The sequence below is a fragment of the Lingula anatina genome, chromosome 4, assembly GCF_051362555.1.
Source record: "Lingula anatina isolate TDL-2025a chromosome 4, LinAna3.0, whole genome shotgun sequence".
Classification (NCBI taxonomy): Eukaryota; Metazoa; Brachiopoda; class Lingulata; order Lingulida; family Lingulidae; genus Lingula; species Lingula anatina.
The window spans coordinates 29348582-29367532 of record NC_141770.1 but is presented as its reverse complement, the minus strand read 5'-3'; the positions used below and the strand labels follow the sequence as shown (position 1 = coordinate 29367532).

The window sequence follows — 18951 nt, the reverse complement described above, 5'->3', positions numbered from 1 at the left end:
CGTTCCTTGAAAAACATACATTTATTTTATATATAGAACACAGTTTCATTACCAAATTATACAATCATGACTAGAAATCTCCATATTTTCAACCAAGTATAACAGGGGCAGATCCACATATTTTCTGACTTTTCCAAATTATCTTTGTGGATCCATCCTCCATTTTTGACAATCTTCCAACAGAAAAAATTAGATACCTGTTAATGAAAACTTAAAAATCTTCCAGAAGACAACCTCCATCTGCCCCTGTATTATATATCATACACCTCATATTACAGTAACTGTTATCAACATATGGAAGCCCTCACAACACATAAAGTATATATTCCAACAATACTTAACATATTAGGATAATACTTGTCCCATTCTTGTCAAACATATTAGGATAATACTTGTCCCATTCTTGTCATCTTCATAATAAAAATGTTGCATCTTAACAAAATAAAAGATCAATTAATTTTCGTCCTCTTACATTTGCAATTCAAATGCATTGATTTGTGATTGCTACGGCTTTCATTTTAATATTTAATTTATGAACACATTTTGTTTGTTTGGTCTCTAGTATTGGAACATAGACTGGGTTCCCATGCCTAGATCGATCCATCTGGATCGGTCTAATTCTGGGGAGCCTCACTAAATTGCTATCAACATAACCAGCTTAATTGTCTGTCAAGTATACCTTATCAGCTAGGGGGTAAAGACAGGAATTTGGTGAGACTCAGCAGGGAGATAGAGCGATCCAAATATCTGGGGGAATGGTCCCATAGTGTAGGGCTCTCATTACTGAGTCTCCAATAAAATAGCTCCATGTTACAGGTTTGATGTTTATCATTTCTGCAGATCTTCAGTAACAAATTTTAGTTCACAAACTTAGCAGTTCCTACTGGTAAATATTTTTTTAAAATGCATTGTCCAGGATTACACCATAAAATCATGACAAGACTATTAATTCATGTTTTCTTAAATATATATATATATATACACAAATTGACAAATAACTGTTTTTGTAAATATATTGCTTAAATAATACTTTGTGTCATATATATTATTAGGCTTACTATTATTTTTTAATTATTATATCCATATCTGGATAATGAAAAGTATTTGCTGTCAACAATAAACCTAATACTGTAAGAAGCTTAACACCTATTTTCTAAATACAAACTTAAGAAGTGTAGAAAATATGGAAGACTTCAAATATAAAAAACGGTACAAGATATGATGAACTTCATCATATAATTCAAGGTAATGTTTGCTGAAATATGTCAACAAATGTACAAACCTTTGAAGACCCGATGGGGGATTTGTAAATGACAAAAAGCACCAAGGCAACCAATTTGTAGATATGATACCATATTCTATAGAAAAACAAATAGGACTTTCCAAAGTTACTAGACAAGTCCGATTCAACTTTTGATAATTTTCCCATTTTCTTTTAATCTTCAGACTAGAAGTTCATACTGATTTGAACAGGAAAGTTTCAGTTGCAGACTGGATGAAGTTCTACTGTCAAGTGTGTTTGGTGTGGCAGACGTGACAATGTGTTAGGTGTGACAATGTTTTGGATGTGACAATGTGTCAGATGTGACAATGTGTTAGGTGTGACTGCGTCAGATATGACAATGTATTAGGTTTGACAATGTGTTAGGTGTGACAATGTGCTAGATGTGACGTGACACTTCATTAAAAGAACAGAAAAAATTCTCCATAAAACGTCTTCTAAAAAAACTGTACGTGATACTGTTTTATAAAGTTCTTTTTTTTAACGGTGGACTTAATAAATAAATGTGGCTTCCTTCATCCACATCATTCACTTCATTTTTACAGACTGCTTTTCATAGCAAAACAGAAATAAAATCAATAAAACAGAGTATTATCATATATTTGTGGACTTAAAGATCTAGATGCTTTTTTTAATTGTTAGTCATTGCTGAAATGCAAAACAACAGAAAACATTAAATGTGAAAAAAAAGCAAAAAGAAAGTTGTTTTTGGCACTGTTCCTTAGCCCCAGGGTTTCAAGACGGATGAGTTTTTCTTTTTTACATCTTCATTTTATACTACATTTGCACTTGATTTGAAATGCCCAGTACAATGCCTTTTCATTCACTGCAACAAGAAAAAAAAAAAAGAATGCAGCAATGGAATATAAGGCAAAAAAGATGTCAGAATTTTTTTAATTTCAATCATTTTTTTAAAAGATAATATTCAACTCATTCCTCCCACTGTTTTCTTTTTAGTAGCAATACCTGTCACATTTTTCTCAAGACTTAGAGCATTTAAAAATCATTAAGGTACACTATCCTTGTTACAGTTTCCTGAAGACTCATTTTCTATGTCTACATATCCTGCAAATCTTATAAATACCTTTCTCAATTCAGTCCCTAAAAATCAGAAAACCCCCTCAAATGAAAGAATCCGATGATGATATTTCCTTCTAAAATTCTCTTAATTCCAACCATCTCTTCAGCCACTTCTAATGGATTTCCCAAATCTAAATCATTTTCTATGTCTACATATCCTGCAAATCTTATAAATACCTTTCTCAATTCAGTCCCTAAAAATCAGAAAACCCCTCAAATAAAAGAATCCGATGATGATATTTCCTTCTAAAATTCTCTTAATTCCAACCATCTCTTCAGCCACTTCCAATGGATTTCCCAAATCTAAATCATTTTCAAAGTTTAAGCACCATTTTCTTTCTTATGAGAAGCAGGGAATATCTGTCATCCTTGAGTGTGGTTTCCCCTTTCAATAACCTCAAACAACATGTCCCTGAGAAGACCATCTGATTTTTAACCGAATTTAAATTGTAAAATGTAAATAAAGTAACTAAAACAGGTTATTTCTACCTATGTTTGTGAACTCTGGGTGGTCTCACAGCATTGCGGTCAAATAACTCTGCTTCTTCCTCATCTGTGGAGTTTGCCTCTCCATTTACTAGCAGCATCTCCATAGACTCAGAATTATTGTGTAATTCTTTTTCATCTTCTTTTCCTAGAGAAAAAATAATATTGTTATTCATTATTCTGAAAATTATATAAATTCGTGTATATGTATTTATGTCAAATACATTTTGCCATAACATCAATCAAATGGATACTTTTTTACTATAATAGTAGTGAAAATATTTATAACAGTAATTTTTACTGTATATTTATTCTGTTATTGTGTCACCTGTCACCTTTTCTGCCTCTCTTCTGTCTGTTTGTTTCTTTGTTTGTTTGCTGGTTTGTTTATTTGTTTGTTTGTTTGATTATCTGTCCGTCCTTCAGGTTATCCTTCTGTCCTCTCTGTCTGTGTGTCTGTCTGCCTGTCTGCCTGTGTGACTGTCAGGTTGTCATTTTGTTCTGTCTGTCTCGACTCTCTTTCTTTTTCCCATTTCAATATTCTCGTCTATGCACACAATAGTTCATCCATTTCACTACTCATTCACCATCATTAGACTTTACTAGAAAAATAGTCTCCGCTACCAGCTTTCCTCTGCCATTTCCAACAGGCATAATTTTAAAAAAATCCTAGAAAATAAGAGATGTGGCAGATAATAAGAGGCTCATTTTCTGGGATCTCTGAATCTCACAGTGTTACTGGAGACAGGAGAAGCATGCTGGTAGCAGGGACCTGGTAACACTTGTGTCCGAGACTCCAGGTGATACTGGGAATAGAAGAAACATGCTGCTAATAGAGGGCAGTGTGAGTTTCCAGTAATATCTGATATTCTGGGTGACAGATATGTACTTACTATGAACAGCTTTTAATATCACATGTAACGCTATTCCAAACAGACATATCACAAGTCCCAGGAAATTGATGGGATTCATCTTGTCACCAAATGTGATGTGCGCAAGGACTATTGTACAAATTTCCTGGGATGAAAAATACGAAAAAATTATTAATTTCCTTCAGTTATTAGCTATTACTAAAGTAATATACCTGTATTTTCTACTATTTTGCAAATTTCCTGAATAAAACAGGACATCATATTTATTCACCTCTGTCTGTAAGTAGTTGTTACAATGGTGTCATAACTGTATCATTACTTTTTTGCAAAGACTTTCAACAACATAACTGAAACCAAAAATGCATAAATAACACTGAGTTCACACAGAAATATCAATAAGTTTTTTTTATTTTTTAGTGACATAATTATTAATTATGCCCACCAATGATTTTAATTTGTATTGTAAAAACAAAAATTAGAGCCCAAATATTGGCTTATAACTTATAAAACATAATTTTGTTAAGAATTTTGAATAAGGAGCATGTCTTGTCATTTCCTGAACAATTTATTTCTTGCTTTACAAAGGTCTGATACAACGTGTATTTGGAACTTACTTTAAATATTCCTGATATGGAAAGAGTTAAGCCTGAGGTTCTGGATAAAAGTAAAAATTCACTAAACTCCAACATGAAGGCCAGGAAAGCCCCTCCTATTACTATACCAACTGACGTCAAAATCTCACTGATTTCATGAAATCTGAACAGATGATGGGAACTGGCTAGTGGAACACCTGTAATATGAACAAGAAATCATTAATAGCTTTGGGGATAGATCACAGGCCAATGGCCAGCAATTTAAAAAGGGGGGTTCTTTTTCCGAAAAAAATGGACCTTTAACTATACAACTTCATGCATCTAAATAAAATTTTACCCAGAGGGAACTTTTTTTTTCTTTTTTTTTTTTTTTTTTTGGCAAAAAAGAATCTTAGTTGTTTTTTCGATTATTACAGATAGTTTTAAACTCTATACTGATAAGTTTCGCACTTGTCACAAGAGCATTCACCAACACCCAACAACCAGTGGGCTTTTAGCTTGGTGATGCTCTTGTGACAAGATCCAAACATAGATTTTTTACCAAAAAATCTGTGCCAAACTAAGTGATTACTATCACAAAAATATCAGTAAATTACTTAGAACCATGAACAATTTTATTGATATTAAATTATTATTATTATTATTATTATTATTATTATTATTATTACCTTCCACATAAGAAGACAAAGGCAGCAGACCTATGATCATCCACGGCTGAATGTGATACATCATATCTAGAGGATTACTTAAACCTGAAACAAGACATCACATGTTTGTGATACATCATATCAGGAAGACATAAACCTGGAGCAAGACACTTAGCTGCTTATTCTCTCTCTCTCTCTCTCTCTCTCTCAAAGACACTGTGTTGAGTTTAAATTAACAAGGCAGCAAAGCTGTCAAATGTACAGACAAAAACAGAAAATAACAAGACAGCACTGTTCTGAAATGGGTTTATTTCCATTTTTAACAATTTTTAACATAAAACAAAATTAACAGTTTACAGCCAATTTTATATGATCAACTAAGAAAATTGATGAGATGGGAAAAATATCAATAGAATAGTGTAAAATGTCCAATTTCTTCCATTCTGAGATTCTGAACATAGTGAATGATTCAATCTGACAAACTGCAATGATATGAGTTTATTTCCATTTTTGAAACTTTATTACACAATACACAATAAAAAGTTTAACATCATTTTTACAAAATCAACTAACAATGTTGTAAAGATGCAGGAAATGTCAAAAAAACACTTTGACATATCTTATTAATTAAATAATGAAACTGTTAACATGCCTAAGAATTGAATCTAAGGAAATGTAAAAAACAGCATAACTTCTTAAATAATGGCCCGATTATGCTGATTTTTTAACTTAACCTGCGTTTTAGCAGGATTGACCACTCCTGTGAGTTTAATGACAATTGGCCCATCTGTTTTTCTTATATTGTGTTTACAGTGTTGCATATATGCTGAAAAGTGAAAAAACAGCATAACTTCTACAATAATGGCCTGATCATGCTGATTTTCGAACTTGACCTGCATTTTATGAATATTCATCAGCTCTGTAAATATAAAGCCAAAAAGTAAAACTGCCTTCCACTTATCGTGTTTACAAGGAAAGTGCACGGCGACGACGGCGACGACAGACGCAGGTGATGGCAATATGTACAGACACATCTATATATATTTACTGTACTGTTTGAGAACAGTAAGTGACATGGTTTTTCTTAAATGGTCATCATGGGAGCAGTGCCCAAAATAGTTTTTTTTTCAAATTTTGATGCAATATTACATAATGTTTAACAGCATGATGACCATCAATTTTTAATAATAAAATATTAGTATCATGGTTATTCAGAAAATGTGACTAGCAAAGGTCTTCAGGCCCATGGAACTTCAAAGTCACAACTTGAAAATGCCAAAATGTAAACAAGACAGCACTGTTCTGAAATGTTTTTTTTTTTCCATTTTTAACAATTTTTAACATAAAACAAAATTAACAGTTTACTGCCATTTTTATATGATCAACTAAGACAATTGATGAGATGGGAAAAATATCAACAGAGCAGTGTTAAATGTCCAATTTCTTCCATTCTGAGATTCTGAACATAGTGAATGATTGAATCTGACAAACTGCAATGATATGAGTTTATTTCCATTTTTGAAACTTTATTACACAATACACGATAACAAGTTTACCATCATTTTTACAAAATCAACTAACAATGTTGTAAAGATGCAGGAAATGTCAAACAAACACTTTTACGTATCTTATTAGTTTAACTAGAGGATCAGAGAGGCGATACCGCCTCCGGATATTGTACCACCAGCTGGAGTAAGCACATTCAGATGGAAAGCCAAAAAAAAAAAGACACCACCACCACCAGTCTTGTGCCTGACAGGATCTAAGAAATGCAATAAACAAGAGTTCTCAAAATATGCAAAAAAAAAAAAAAAAACTGTAAAAATGGTCCAATCAAGCGTTTTTTCCAATTGACCTGTATTTTCCTAACAATGATCACTCCTGTGATTTTCTAGACAATAGGCCTATTGGTTTTCCTTGAAATGTGTTATCAGTGTTGCATATATGCTGACAAAAGAGGAAACACTGGGCATATCTGTGCTAGTTTTGAAGATATGAGGGGCAAGAAAATATGCAAAGTTCAGTTCAAGGTGAACAGTAGGTCAAAGGTCAATTTCAAGGTCACAGTTTATGACTTCCTATTCAAGTTAAAAAGTAACTATGGGCATTTCTTTGCCAATTTTGGAGATATAAAGGCCAGAAAACATGCAAAGTTCAGTTCATGGAGAAAAGTAGGTCAGTGGTCAATTTAAAGGTCACAGTAAGATTGCCAGTACATGACTTCCTACTCAAGTTCAACAGTAGCTATGGGCATATCTTTGCCAGTTTAAGAGCGCATTCTCAACGAATTAAGCCAGGCTTTACAAAGCCGGTGACCTAAAAATGGCGGACGTACATGAAAGAAAAACCGCCTAATCTTTTAATAGTCTCTCCGCCTCTCACACGCCTCCCCACACGTCGTCCCTGCGGGGTACAGTAATTAAATCTTGGCTCCGAACATTAATATTTCCGTGAATATCTCTGGTGATATTATCTCCTTAGATAGTCGATTCATTGCTGCTCTACGGGCCAAATTATTCCTTTTTCGTCTCTGTTTTCAAAGATAATAGAACAGAAGAGCTTTTTTCCTTCGATCGCCTTCAGCCGCCATGCCTTCTTCACCACGAGTTTAACTGATGAGCATGCGCACTTAATATTTCTCAGGTAGCTTCCGCATGGCGAACGGAGCCGAGATTTAATTACTGTACCCCGCAGGGACGACGTGTGGGGAGGCGGAGAGACTATTAAAAGATTAGGCGGTTTTTCTTTCATGTACGTCCGCCATTTTTAGGTCACCGGCTTTGTAAAGCCTGGCTTAATTCGTTGAGAATGCGCTCTAAGAGATATTAGGGCTGGAAAATTTGCAAAGTTCAGTTCATGGTGAAAAGTAGGTCAGAGGTCAATTTCAGGATCACAGTTAGATTGCCAGTATATGACTTCCTATTCAAGTTCAACAGTAACTATCGGCATATCTTTGCCAGTTTTGGAGATATAAAAATCAGAAAACTTGCAAAGTGCAGTTCATCATGAAAAGTAGGTCAAAGGTCAATTTCAAGGTCACAGTTAGATTACAAGTATATGACTTCCTATTCAAGTTCAACAGTATCTATGGGCGTATCTCTGCTAATTTTGTAGTATTTCACTTTTTATTTTCACCACTAAATATTAGATGTTGAACTTTTCGATAAAGTGCAATGCCTAAGCAGTATCGAAAACAAATAACGGACACCACCTTCAGTGTTGCGCTTGATAAGCTCTACAAAATGCAAAAAACAAGAGGTCTTTAGCTTTAACAGTTCCAGAATTGGAGAGTTTTCAGTTTCGGCATTTAATGGCCGCTGCTCCCGTGAAAATGCACCGATTGACCCCAAACTCACGAAGATGAAAGAAGACCCTAAGGGTAACACCTGTCCATATTATTATAAGTTAGATCTGTGAAGTTTCTGAAACTCGGCATAAAATAATAATTTTTTTGCAAAAATTCCCATTTTTAGAAAATTTTGGCCCGTTTGACCTTGAAATAAAGGTCAAAGGTCAAATCCAAGGGCATATTTGAAATCTCCACTTATGACTTTCGGTCAGCCATCTGTAGAAATTTTTCCCATAATTCCTTCGGTATTGGAGATATTTAGCATTGAATTTTCAAAAATTTTGACAAGGGTGCGTTACAATGAGCGCCACGCCCAGGCCAATGCACCAACTGAGACAAAAAAACCAGGGGGTTCAAGTTGAGAATATATGTGACCTAAATCCAAGAGATGGGGACATAGGTCCTTGCGGTCTAGGAGGAGAAGCGGTAACGGTGACTTGTATCCCACGCCATCCTGCGGAGCCGCAGGAGCCGCATGAGCCGGCGGAGCCGCAGGAGCCGCAGGAGCCGCAGGAGCTGTACGAGACGGGTCGGGACTAAAACCATGAGTACCGCCAGCGTACACGCTGGTGGTACTAATAATGAGACTGTTAACATGCCTAAGAATTGAATCTGAGGAAATGTGAAAAATATGCTGAAAAGTGAAAAAACAGCATAACTTCTACAATAATGGCCCAATCATGCTGATTTTCGAACTTGACCTGCGTTTTATGAATATTCATCAGCTCTGTAAATATAAAGCCAAAAAGTAAAACTGCCCTCCACTTATCGTGTTTACAAGGAAAGTGCACGGCGCCGGCATCGGCATCGGCATCGCCATCGCCATCGGCGAGGACAGACGCAGGTGATGGCAATATGTACAGACACATCTGTGTCTGTACATAAAAATTAGTGATAAATCAGAGAGAGAGAGAGAGAGCTGTCATTCTTTGCTAAAAAAAATTAAAATTCTAGTATTTAAGACACCTCAAAATGAAGAAAAAACAACAGTCAAAACTTAACAGGTGTTTCCAACACACATTGGCCATAGTGATCAAAGTTCCCTCTAAAAAACCTCATACCTATTTCACTTTTCTGTGTGACCACCTGCGAGAGCGTCCACCGGAAGCCACTTGTGAAGGCTGCTGTCAGCACCAGTAAAAATCCCGTCCAGTTAAACTGCGTGGAATGGAATGTAAATAGCACCAGCCCTACCGAGATAAACAGCACCACAAACACCAGGGAAAATCTCTGAAATAAACAACCATTTTTAAATACAGGAAACCCAAATAATTTACTCAGAGAGTCTAGATATTATGACTTGTCGTTTTCCTAATAATTTATAAAGTATCATCAAGAATACATTGTAAGCTTAGATATCAAACAAAAAGGACAAATTTTTCTTCTAATATCTATAACAAAGAGAATCGATTTTGTCATCACGGATCTAAATCTTTAACAGAAAATGCTAAAGTAAATTAAAATGCTGAAGTACAGTTTAATTCACTTTTTTAAATATCGTATGATTCATATGTATAACAAATTGCAAAGAGCTACAACATAATAACATATTATGCATGAAGATCTGTTACATAACAACAATATCAAAATCAATAACTGTCTGTAAGTCACCAGCACACTCATAGATAGATACAGTGCCATATAATATAAAAATCATGAGGTGCTGTTACAAAACAGACCAGCATACAGTACTTACACATTTCTCTAGTTTCATTAATATTGAGAAGGTCAGGATGAATATAATTGCTGTGGACTTCACCATTGTGTACCTGAAATAGGGGTTTATTCACTGGATTTGAATGGGCTTGAACTGAACATACTACTAGTACTTAAAGACATACAGACTACTGGTTAGACTGTTATAATATAGTAGAACAACTTGTTTTCCTGGAAATTTCAACAGGTTTTCTCAACAATCAAGAAATATTCTAGCTAGAAATTAACATATTTATGTTGTATGAATCCATATTCAACTCCTGAATTTTTAATTCTACAATCATGAGTAAAACTCATCAGTCTCCTTCTCCATTATGAGAGTAACTTAAAGACACAAGCTTTAAAATAATGTGAACATCATTTCATATACTTACAGAGTCACTGTGATGAACTCCATTCCCCAATTAGACAGTCCTATATCTAGAGCACTTGCAATACCTGTAAATAAACAATGAAGAGAATCTGACTGATAAATGAGGAATTATGTGAACATGCATCATAATCAGAGTTTCATTTGCTTTTGCTTTGGTAGAATTTTATCAAAAGACACTGATTTCTAAATTGATTTTTTAAGACTGTCAACTTTAATATTACAAGTACAGCACAATCTGATGAGAAAGTATGATGGTGTGAATTATTTTGGGTGTGACAGTATGGCCGCATTCACATTGAGTTGAGCCATGGCTCTACAAAGCCACGACCTAAATATGGCAGACGTACATGAAAGGAAAACCGCCTAATCTTTTAATAGTCTCTCCGCCTCTCACACGCCTCTCCATGTGTTGTCCCAATGGAGCCGAGATTTAATGATTGTACCCCCGCAGGGAGGACGCATGGGGAGGCGTGTGAGAGGCGGAGAGACTATTAAAAGATTAGGCAATTTTCCTTTCATGTACGTCCGCCATATTGAGGTCATGGCTTTGTAGAACCATGGCTCAACTCGATGTGAATGCGGCCTATGTTAAATGTGACAGTGTGTTAGCTGTGACAGTGTGTTAGTTGTGGTAGTGTGTTAGTTGTGGTAGTGTGTTAGCTGTGACAGTGTGTTAGTTGTGGTAGTGTGTTAGCTGTGACAGTGTGTTAGCTGTGACAGTGTGTTAGCTGTGACAGTGTGTTAGTTGTGGTAGTGTGTTAGCTGTGACAGTGTGTTAGCTGTGACAGTGTGTTAGTTGTGGTAGTGTGTTAGCTGTGGTAGTGTGTTAGGTGTGACAGTGTGTTAGTTGTGGTAGTGTGTTAGCTGTGACAGTGTGTTAGCTGTGACAGTGTGTTAGCTGTGACAGTGTGTTAGTTGTGGTAGTGTGTTAGCTGTGAAGGAGAGTTTGATATGATATGATATGTATTGGACGTAACAGAAATCTCCTACCTGCAGGTGCCACTCTCTTCAAGTACACTCCCCAGGACAACATCACTCTATCTTTCCCAGTCTTACATTCTACGAGTTTCCGTATAATACTGGCCATCACAAACTTGAATGTCAGGTGGAACACAGTCACTGACAGTGCAAAGTGAAATAGCTGGAAAAAAGAGACATTCCACAGGTTATCAGAGCTTGACACAAAATACATTTAGGTTCTTGCATTATTGAAAACCTACTTGCCCCACTCCAGGGGCGGGAAGGCCTTTTGAAAATCTAATTTGCATCAGGCAAGTGATATGTGGGCAAATTGATGACTTAAATTCCAGTTGCTTAAATTAATGCAGAAATCATGTGCAGCAGGCAAAGTAACACCAACAGGTAGATGTACCTCAAGCCCTAAGTTATTATTATTATTATTATTACATTACTGTTATCAAACTTGTTACAATAATTGTGAGGGCAACACATATTTGTTTTTCTTTTCTTTATATATTGCCTATTTAAGCAGTTACAATTCACAATGACAGACTTGCTGAAACTGTCAGTCCGATCGGTCATGACCGGGAAAATTTTTCTGGACTGGTAAAAAATTGGACTTGGTTGGTCCAAAGGACCGACAAGAGTTTTAAGAACCACAATTTTGAATTTACATTCATTATTCGACATATTTCACCAATAAAATTATATAAAACCCAAAGCCTTTTTCCCCTCCATTTAAAACCTATCACATCCACAAACAAAGTAAGCTACCCTAATCGTACTGGTAGTATCAGTCTCGACAAGTAGGGTGATTTTTGGTCCAACAAAAATCCATTTGGCCCAGCCAATTTTTCATTACTAGCTGCCAGTCCAAATGTCCGGCCATTCTGAAAAGTTTTCAGCATGTCTGCAATGAGGATGCCTCAATACTAGAACATGACTGGTACAAAGTACTGGTACATCCACCTGCGCTTTAGGTGTGTCTGATGAAACCTTACACATCTGCTACTTATAATTACTTCTTAAAAGTAGTCAGTAGCAGATGTGTAAGATTTCATCAATTAAAATTACCTGGGGAACTAGCAAAGTGGCAAAGGAAGATCTAGTTAATAACATCGAGACACACAGCAGCAAGCTCTCGCTTTTATTTATTATTATTATTATTATTATTATGAAACAAGCTCTGGCTTTTATTTTATATATTTTTCTATGAGGTTTTACATAAAACTTCCAAACATACCGTAAAGATATGACTTTCCAGTAAACTTACCGTGAATACCTTCTTGTTGTAGAGAGTAAGACCGATCGAAAACGTATAATAAAAGAGAACTAAGCCTACGGTACGGAGGGCATAAAAACAATATTCTCGACTGCATATCGACTTCTTCACCAGTTCCGCTTTTGGCTCTACTAAGTCCTCCAGTTTCTGAAGTTGCTGAAGTTTGTTTTTCCGCATTATATTGCCTGGGTTTCAGCTCATAATAATAAATACAATTTAATTAACCAGCGGAATGGCGTTAGTAAAACACCTGGACAGACGCAAACATCCCATTTAACAACATTACTCGCCAACACGACACTTAGACAGGTTTCCAATTGGTTCCGATATAAGATGCTAATTTCTTTATAACTGAAATATGTTTAATTTGTGTATCTAACCAATAAAAATATCAAATACATCATATGTTAATAAAATTTTCTTTGTGGATGATAACTGATGGCAGTTGATTGGTTATTCACTATGCAATAACAATGAATGTGTAAGCTTTATATTGTGGAACTAGTCAAAAGAAACCGATAAACTTCCGCATTATGACCTCGTTCCCGTTGACAAGTAAGCCAGTATAATTAAATTGTTAGGCAATCATTGGATAATGGTCAATCATATAGATGCTGATTACTAAACAATAATTCTACAGAATAGCTTTTTTCGTGTTAATAAGGGAAAAAATAGACAAACATTGGAAATTTGCACCCATCCCCCCACACAAAATGTTGACAGCCAGTGGGGAGCATAGCAGGCCGCTCACCTAACACAATTCCTCCACTGTGACTTGCCATTATAATATACAGACAGCGAGTGGAACACGACTTACCAAGATTTTCTTTTAACTTTGAACAAAAAAAAGTGGGAGGGGGCAAAGTGATTTTCAGTTGGCAGAAAAGTAAAAAAGCGACGGGGTAGGGTGGATGACAAAAATGTGTGGCATGGATGTCTTTAGATAACATCAAAAGGTAGAAACTTTGTGCAGACCACAAAAACATTCTTCAGACATGTTAATTGATTTTAATGTTGATTTCTATGGAGTCGCGGGCATGAGCACGAGGCTCGTATTTGCATCGTTATTGCTCTTATCTAACTTTATTTGCTCTTATCTAACATTAAGATAATTTAAAATCACGCTGTCTGTCGCCCCGATGTCTTGCATAACACCAAGCAACGTCCTGGGAATAAACAGTTTTGATTTTGTAACTAAGCTGTGGTGTTGAGTTACTTTTTCTCTCAAGTCGAGAATCGTGAACCGAAGTCGGATATAAGTCCTTTTGAGTAAAATATACCCCACGGTATTCTATCAAAGTCAGTAGAGGCCCATCACGCAATTTGAGAAAAAAAATCCCCCTGTTGTGTATACAGCAAACTTCTTTATTACATAGTTTCTTCATTGTAACACATGTATCCACCTGGCTGGAGGAAAGACGGTACGATTACAAAATTCAGTGCACTTGTATTTAGACACGTGTTGTTATCCCTTCCTTGTTGATGTGAGATGGGTTATGTAAGACACCTGACAAATACTGCGACCCTGAACTACCAACCAAGGTCATGCTGCAGTCCCTGACCTTATAGAACAGTTCTTAATGTGAAGGACAGCTTGTGTGTATTATTCTCCACAAGGTGAGGGGCGGGGTTAATAACCTTGAGTCCCACACACCGCAAAAAGTGCGGGACACGGCACAACCACAGTCATGAATATTTAACACGGTTGTTGGAAATGCGCGTCTCACAATATATACAATGCATGTCCTAACGTCTATCTTAGAATTACAGCTCTTAGTACTGTAAATGCACCATTCAACGATAAACTGTAAAGCAAATATAAATATCACCTGTTTGTCAGTGTTACTGTACGTTAAAGTGGGCTAAAGTGGAGGAGGACAGGTTGATTGAATCGGCACAAAGACACCGGACAAGCATGTTGAGAGATTAGTTAATCTTTACTTTTATTTATTTGTCCTTCTTTCTTTTTATAATTGTTTAATTGGTTTAATAGATGGCAGGGGGATAGAAAAATTATAATAGCCTGGCTATTAGTTAAAAGAACATTGTAAACGGAGCCCCAGCGCTAGACAATGCTAATTAACCGGAGTGATTTCGCTTGGTCCAAACTAAAGGACATGAACTGTGTAAGGGAGCCGCAATCCTCGTATCGTATTGTCTCGATGTCGACACACGTACCGCACGATGTAAAACGATCAACCTTAGAACTAGTACTCTCTACCAGGGTGGCAGATATTATAGACGCATTTTACATATTTCTACAGAGAACCAAATTCTCTCTCTCTCATATTTTCATATTTTCTCTCTCATATCATCCCTCTCTCTCTCTCACACACACACACACATATTTTCGTATTTTCTTTCTCATATTATCCTCTCTCTCTCTCTCTCTCTCTCTCTCTCTCTCTCTCTCTCTCTCTCTCTCACGAAGACTTATTTAACTACTGCATTGTTGTGATTATATATCAGCAATAAGTGGATCAGCCAATCCACGTGGAATGTGTACTTGTCACAACTGGTCACGGGTGCAAAAGCACTAACACCCTAGCACAGTTATTTGACATTAACACACACGTTTATTAAAATATTATTTCACTGACTATACCAACGTTAGAATAACATTTGGGAATAACGGAAGGAAAAGTGCGACGAATGCTTCATAAAGGTCGCCATGACATTCCGGCGATCACATGAGCCTCGCGTGACAACATGAACTTAAAGAGGACGATTCAACCATGTGCAACAATGTATAACACCTAGTACGGTGGTCATGCACTTTAACAGAGCTCACATATGTGCTTTATATATAACTAGCAATTATCTGTCAGTTCTCCTGTGTTTGCAATTTTTACCATCCGTTGTCAAATTCACCAATTTTCTTGTCGAGCGAATTTGATTGGTTTCTTTTCTTTTCTTTTTTTTTTCTCTACCTATCTTCTTTGTGTTGATTTATTCATGAGTTGATTCGTCTATTTATTGACCTGTTTATTGATTTATTCTTTTGTTTATTTTATTTCATCTCTTTATTCATTTCATATATCTGTCCATTTTTTATTTATTTATTAATTTTTTTTGCACTTTTTTCTTTACTTCACCAAAATTTCAACCTTGAGAGAAAGTTGACCTACAGTTAAAATGTGAACAAGTTAATATGCAGTGCTATGATATCCAATAATTACCTCTCCTGTCCTGTCCTTATATCTCACCTGGGTCACCATGTTTTTATCACAATGACTCAGCGGCTTGTATAAAAGAACCATCTACCAATTTGGAGACGGAAGTATTTTTCTCATTCAAACTTCTATTTCAGGGTTAAAGAAAAAGCATCTTAAGTCTATATTTGGTATCATAGACAGTGATAGAAATACTTTCTTTGTAGCACGGTTGTGCTAGAAATGTATCAGGTGAAGCTGCACTAATGGTTTTATTTGATATCCGGCCTGAGGTTATTGACGCTCACCCCCATTTTTACCTTGTTTGGAATGTTCCCAATGAGACGCAAGCATCACATAGCACCATTGCTCTGACTGCCAAATCTTCTAGTTTTACTTTACTGTATTACAAAGAGCGCGTAATTCTGACGGAGCGGGTATGGTTAAAACTGAAAAGCTCGTTTTCGTAATAAAGGAGGTTGTGAATAAAGCGAAAACGAGTTCATCGTGCGGGTTTTGTTCCTTTATGTCAGGTCGCTCAGTGAAATGTCAAGGCACGCATCACGGGGGTATCATGCGTGTAAATGAGGGGGCGATAGCACCTATATAAATGTAATTTCATTTCTTCTTTATTTAATAGTGATAACTTCTGAACCCGAAAGAGATCAAGTAACTCTTACCTTTAAGCAGTTAAAGCGTTCAGTTACCAGAGGAATGCTTTGAATAAATAGCTGGACATCGTCTGTAAAACGAGTCAGAATAAGCCCAGTTCAAATGGCCGCTAAGGACAGTTTCACGGATGGTTGCGTGCAGGCCGGGGGGGCATTGCTTCACTTTTTTATGGTTTTTACCTGTGTCTTCATCGGTGTGTCTTTGGCTAAATTTTTTCTCGATCATTTTCCAAAGAGCGACCGAAACAAAGATCGCAGGACACAGCGTCGACTGCCGCCCGGACCGAGGGGCTGGCCGATTCTTGGTCATCTGCCATACCTGGGCTCTCACCCTCACCAGGTGTTAGCGAGATGGAGGGAGAATTACGGAGACATTTATAGAATACGCATGGGAAGCAAAACTGTCGTTGTGGTGAACGGGCTGGCTGCTACGCGACACGTTCTGCTAGACAGACGCGGAGAGTTTGACGGCCGGGCAAGCCTCCTTAGCTTCAGTAGTATCTGTGACGGGGCATCCCTGACAAATAACCGCGACTATGGAGTAAGTGACGTCCAAAGAAAAATCGCAGTCCGTGCCTTAAACGCTGTTATGAAGGACAAACAAAATCTTGAGGAACTGATAAGTAAACAAGCCGATAATTTGGTGAAAAACATTTTGAAAAACGAAGAAAGACCATACGACCCTGCGTCTGACTTTTTAACTGCTGTAAGTTCGGTGATTTTCGCGCTTGTCTTTGGGTGTGGCCGAGCTGGAAATTTAGATGAACAATTTATGAATATGTTAAAATCTGTAAGAAATTTTACTGATTTTTGCAAAGCTGGAAATCCAGCCGATTTTTTCCCGTGGCTTGAACCATTTATGCGGGAGCGAATGAGGAAGTTTAAAGCCATGGCTGACATGTTGCCTCGTATCTGCCATCGTCTGTTGCAGGAACGATGGTTAACTTCTTACACACCGACGCTGTCGCATATAACCCCTCCCCGTGACGTTATGGACGTCTTAATCAATTACGTTACAACATCATCTGACGCCAGACGAACAAAAAAGCTCGCTGACGCCCACGTGTTTAATTTACTATCTGACATAGTAGGTGCTGGGTTCCATACAACATCCACCGCCCTCAACTGGGTGACGCTCTGTCTGGTCGCCTTTCAGGACGCTCAGCGGAAGGCGCAGATAGAGATCGATTCCGTGATCGGAAAATCGCGAGAGCCTCGCACCGACGACATGGACAAGACGCCTTACGTCATGGCGATGATTCACGAGGTACTTCGTTTCCGACCGGTCTTGCCTCTGAGTCTCCCCAGGGCTACGACCAGAGAGGTGGTCCTCGGTGAATTCTATATCCCCGATGATACAATGATCTTAATCAATTACTGGTCAGTATGTCACGATAGTAGCGTCTGGACTGACCCGGACCTTTTCAAACCTGAACGCTTTCTGCGGACAGACGCCGCTGGACGGACGACCATTGATAATGAACTCAAAGAACGTGCGACGACATTTTCTGTTGGAAAACGTAAATGCTTGGGTTATGCCTTGGCGCTGAAGGAACTTTTCATAATGGTCACGGCACTGTTACAAAAGACGTATATTTTACCAGAAGAGGGGGAAGATTATGAGGAAGCTCTGAAAGGAGAGTTCGGTTTGGCTATGACTCCAAAGCCTTATAAAGTAAGGTTTTGTCAAAGATCGTCGTTATAAGATGAAAAAACTGACTGCCAGTAAAAATGTGGTCTCAGACTTGCGGGAAAATCCGTATCTGAATTTAAATTATGTTAGCGCTTCGTATTTAGACGGAATTTTATTTGTTTTTTATTCTCTTGAAATGGCATTTAATATGAGCAATATTTTCCGCATATTACTTTGAAGAGGAACAGTATTTCCAATAATTTATATGTTATTTTTAAATAATTAAAATATTGCACTAAAATGTAAATAATTCTAAAAATGATAATAGCGCTTTATACGTGAATTAAGACCAAAATTTGCACAATTAATTTAATTTATATTTTGTAAAATATGTGTTTACTACAGCGGCAGAAGTGCGGAGAGATAACATAAGTTTAATGGGGATGATAATTGGAAAAATCAATATAATGTATTATAACGCTGATTGTGCATAATAGGTCCTAATGTTTAAATTTGTTGATCAGTTCGTCAGGCAAATTTATTTAATAAAACTGATCAATAAAAAAGACTCACTGATGTTATGTACATAAATATTTTCAATTTATAATATTGTTACTAACTTCGGCCATAAACTATAAAATATAAATAGTAACTAGGAAATATCAGAAAGTAATAGTTATCTCAATTGCATTGAATTAACTGTCTGTCTTAGAAATGCTAGGATGCTCACCGAAGATGAAGGGTGGTACAGCCATATATATATATAGTACGAGAGAATCAATTAACTTCGCTCCCCCCCCCCCCTCTCCCACTAAACCATGGCCAGTACGTGAATATCTGTAGTTTTTTTTTTTT

At 36.8% G+C, this 18951-nt stretch overlaps 2 protein-coding genes across 3 annotated transcripts; one reads left to right on the top strand and one right to left on the bottom strand.

Moving 5' to 3' along the window:
- LOC106170732 (solute carrier family 35 member H1-like) lies at window positions 1-12967 on the bottom strand. Of its 2 annotated transcripts, none has more exons than XR_015333876.1 (10): window positions 12632-12967; window positions 11389-11539; window positions 10400-10463; window positions 10006-10078; window positions 9371-9539; window positions 4982-5065; window positions 4335-4510; window positions 3742-3865; window positions 2540-2996; window positions 1-2366 (listed from the first exon to the last, which is right to left on the bottom strand). XR_015333876.1 is itself a non-coding variant. In XM_087010783.1 (10 exons), the coding sequence occupies exons 1-10, from the start codon at window positions 12815-12817 to the stop codon at window positions 2102-2104; spliced, it is 1179 nt and encodes a 392-aa protein (XP_086866909.1). In that variant the 5' UTR covers window positions 12818-12967; the 3' UTR covers window positions 1-2101. The 2 variants fall into 2 exon arrangements, 1 of the variants encoding a protein (XP_086866909.1); XM_087010783.1 differs by having other exon boundaries at window positions 1-2108; window positions 2852-2996.
- Window positions 12968-16420: 3453 nt separating this feature from the next.
- Window positions 16421-18951, top strand: LOC106172519 (cytochrome P450 1A2). The gene has a single exon (XM_013553271.2). The coding sequence runs from the start codon at window positions 16567-16569 to the stop codon at window positions 18166-18168; it is 1602 nt and encodes a 533-aa protein (XP_013408725.2). The 5' UTR covers window positions 16421-16566; the 3' UTR covers window positions 18169-18951.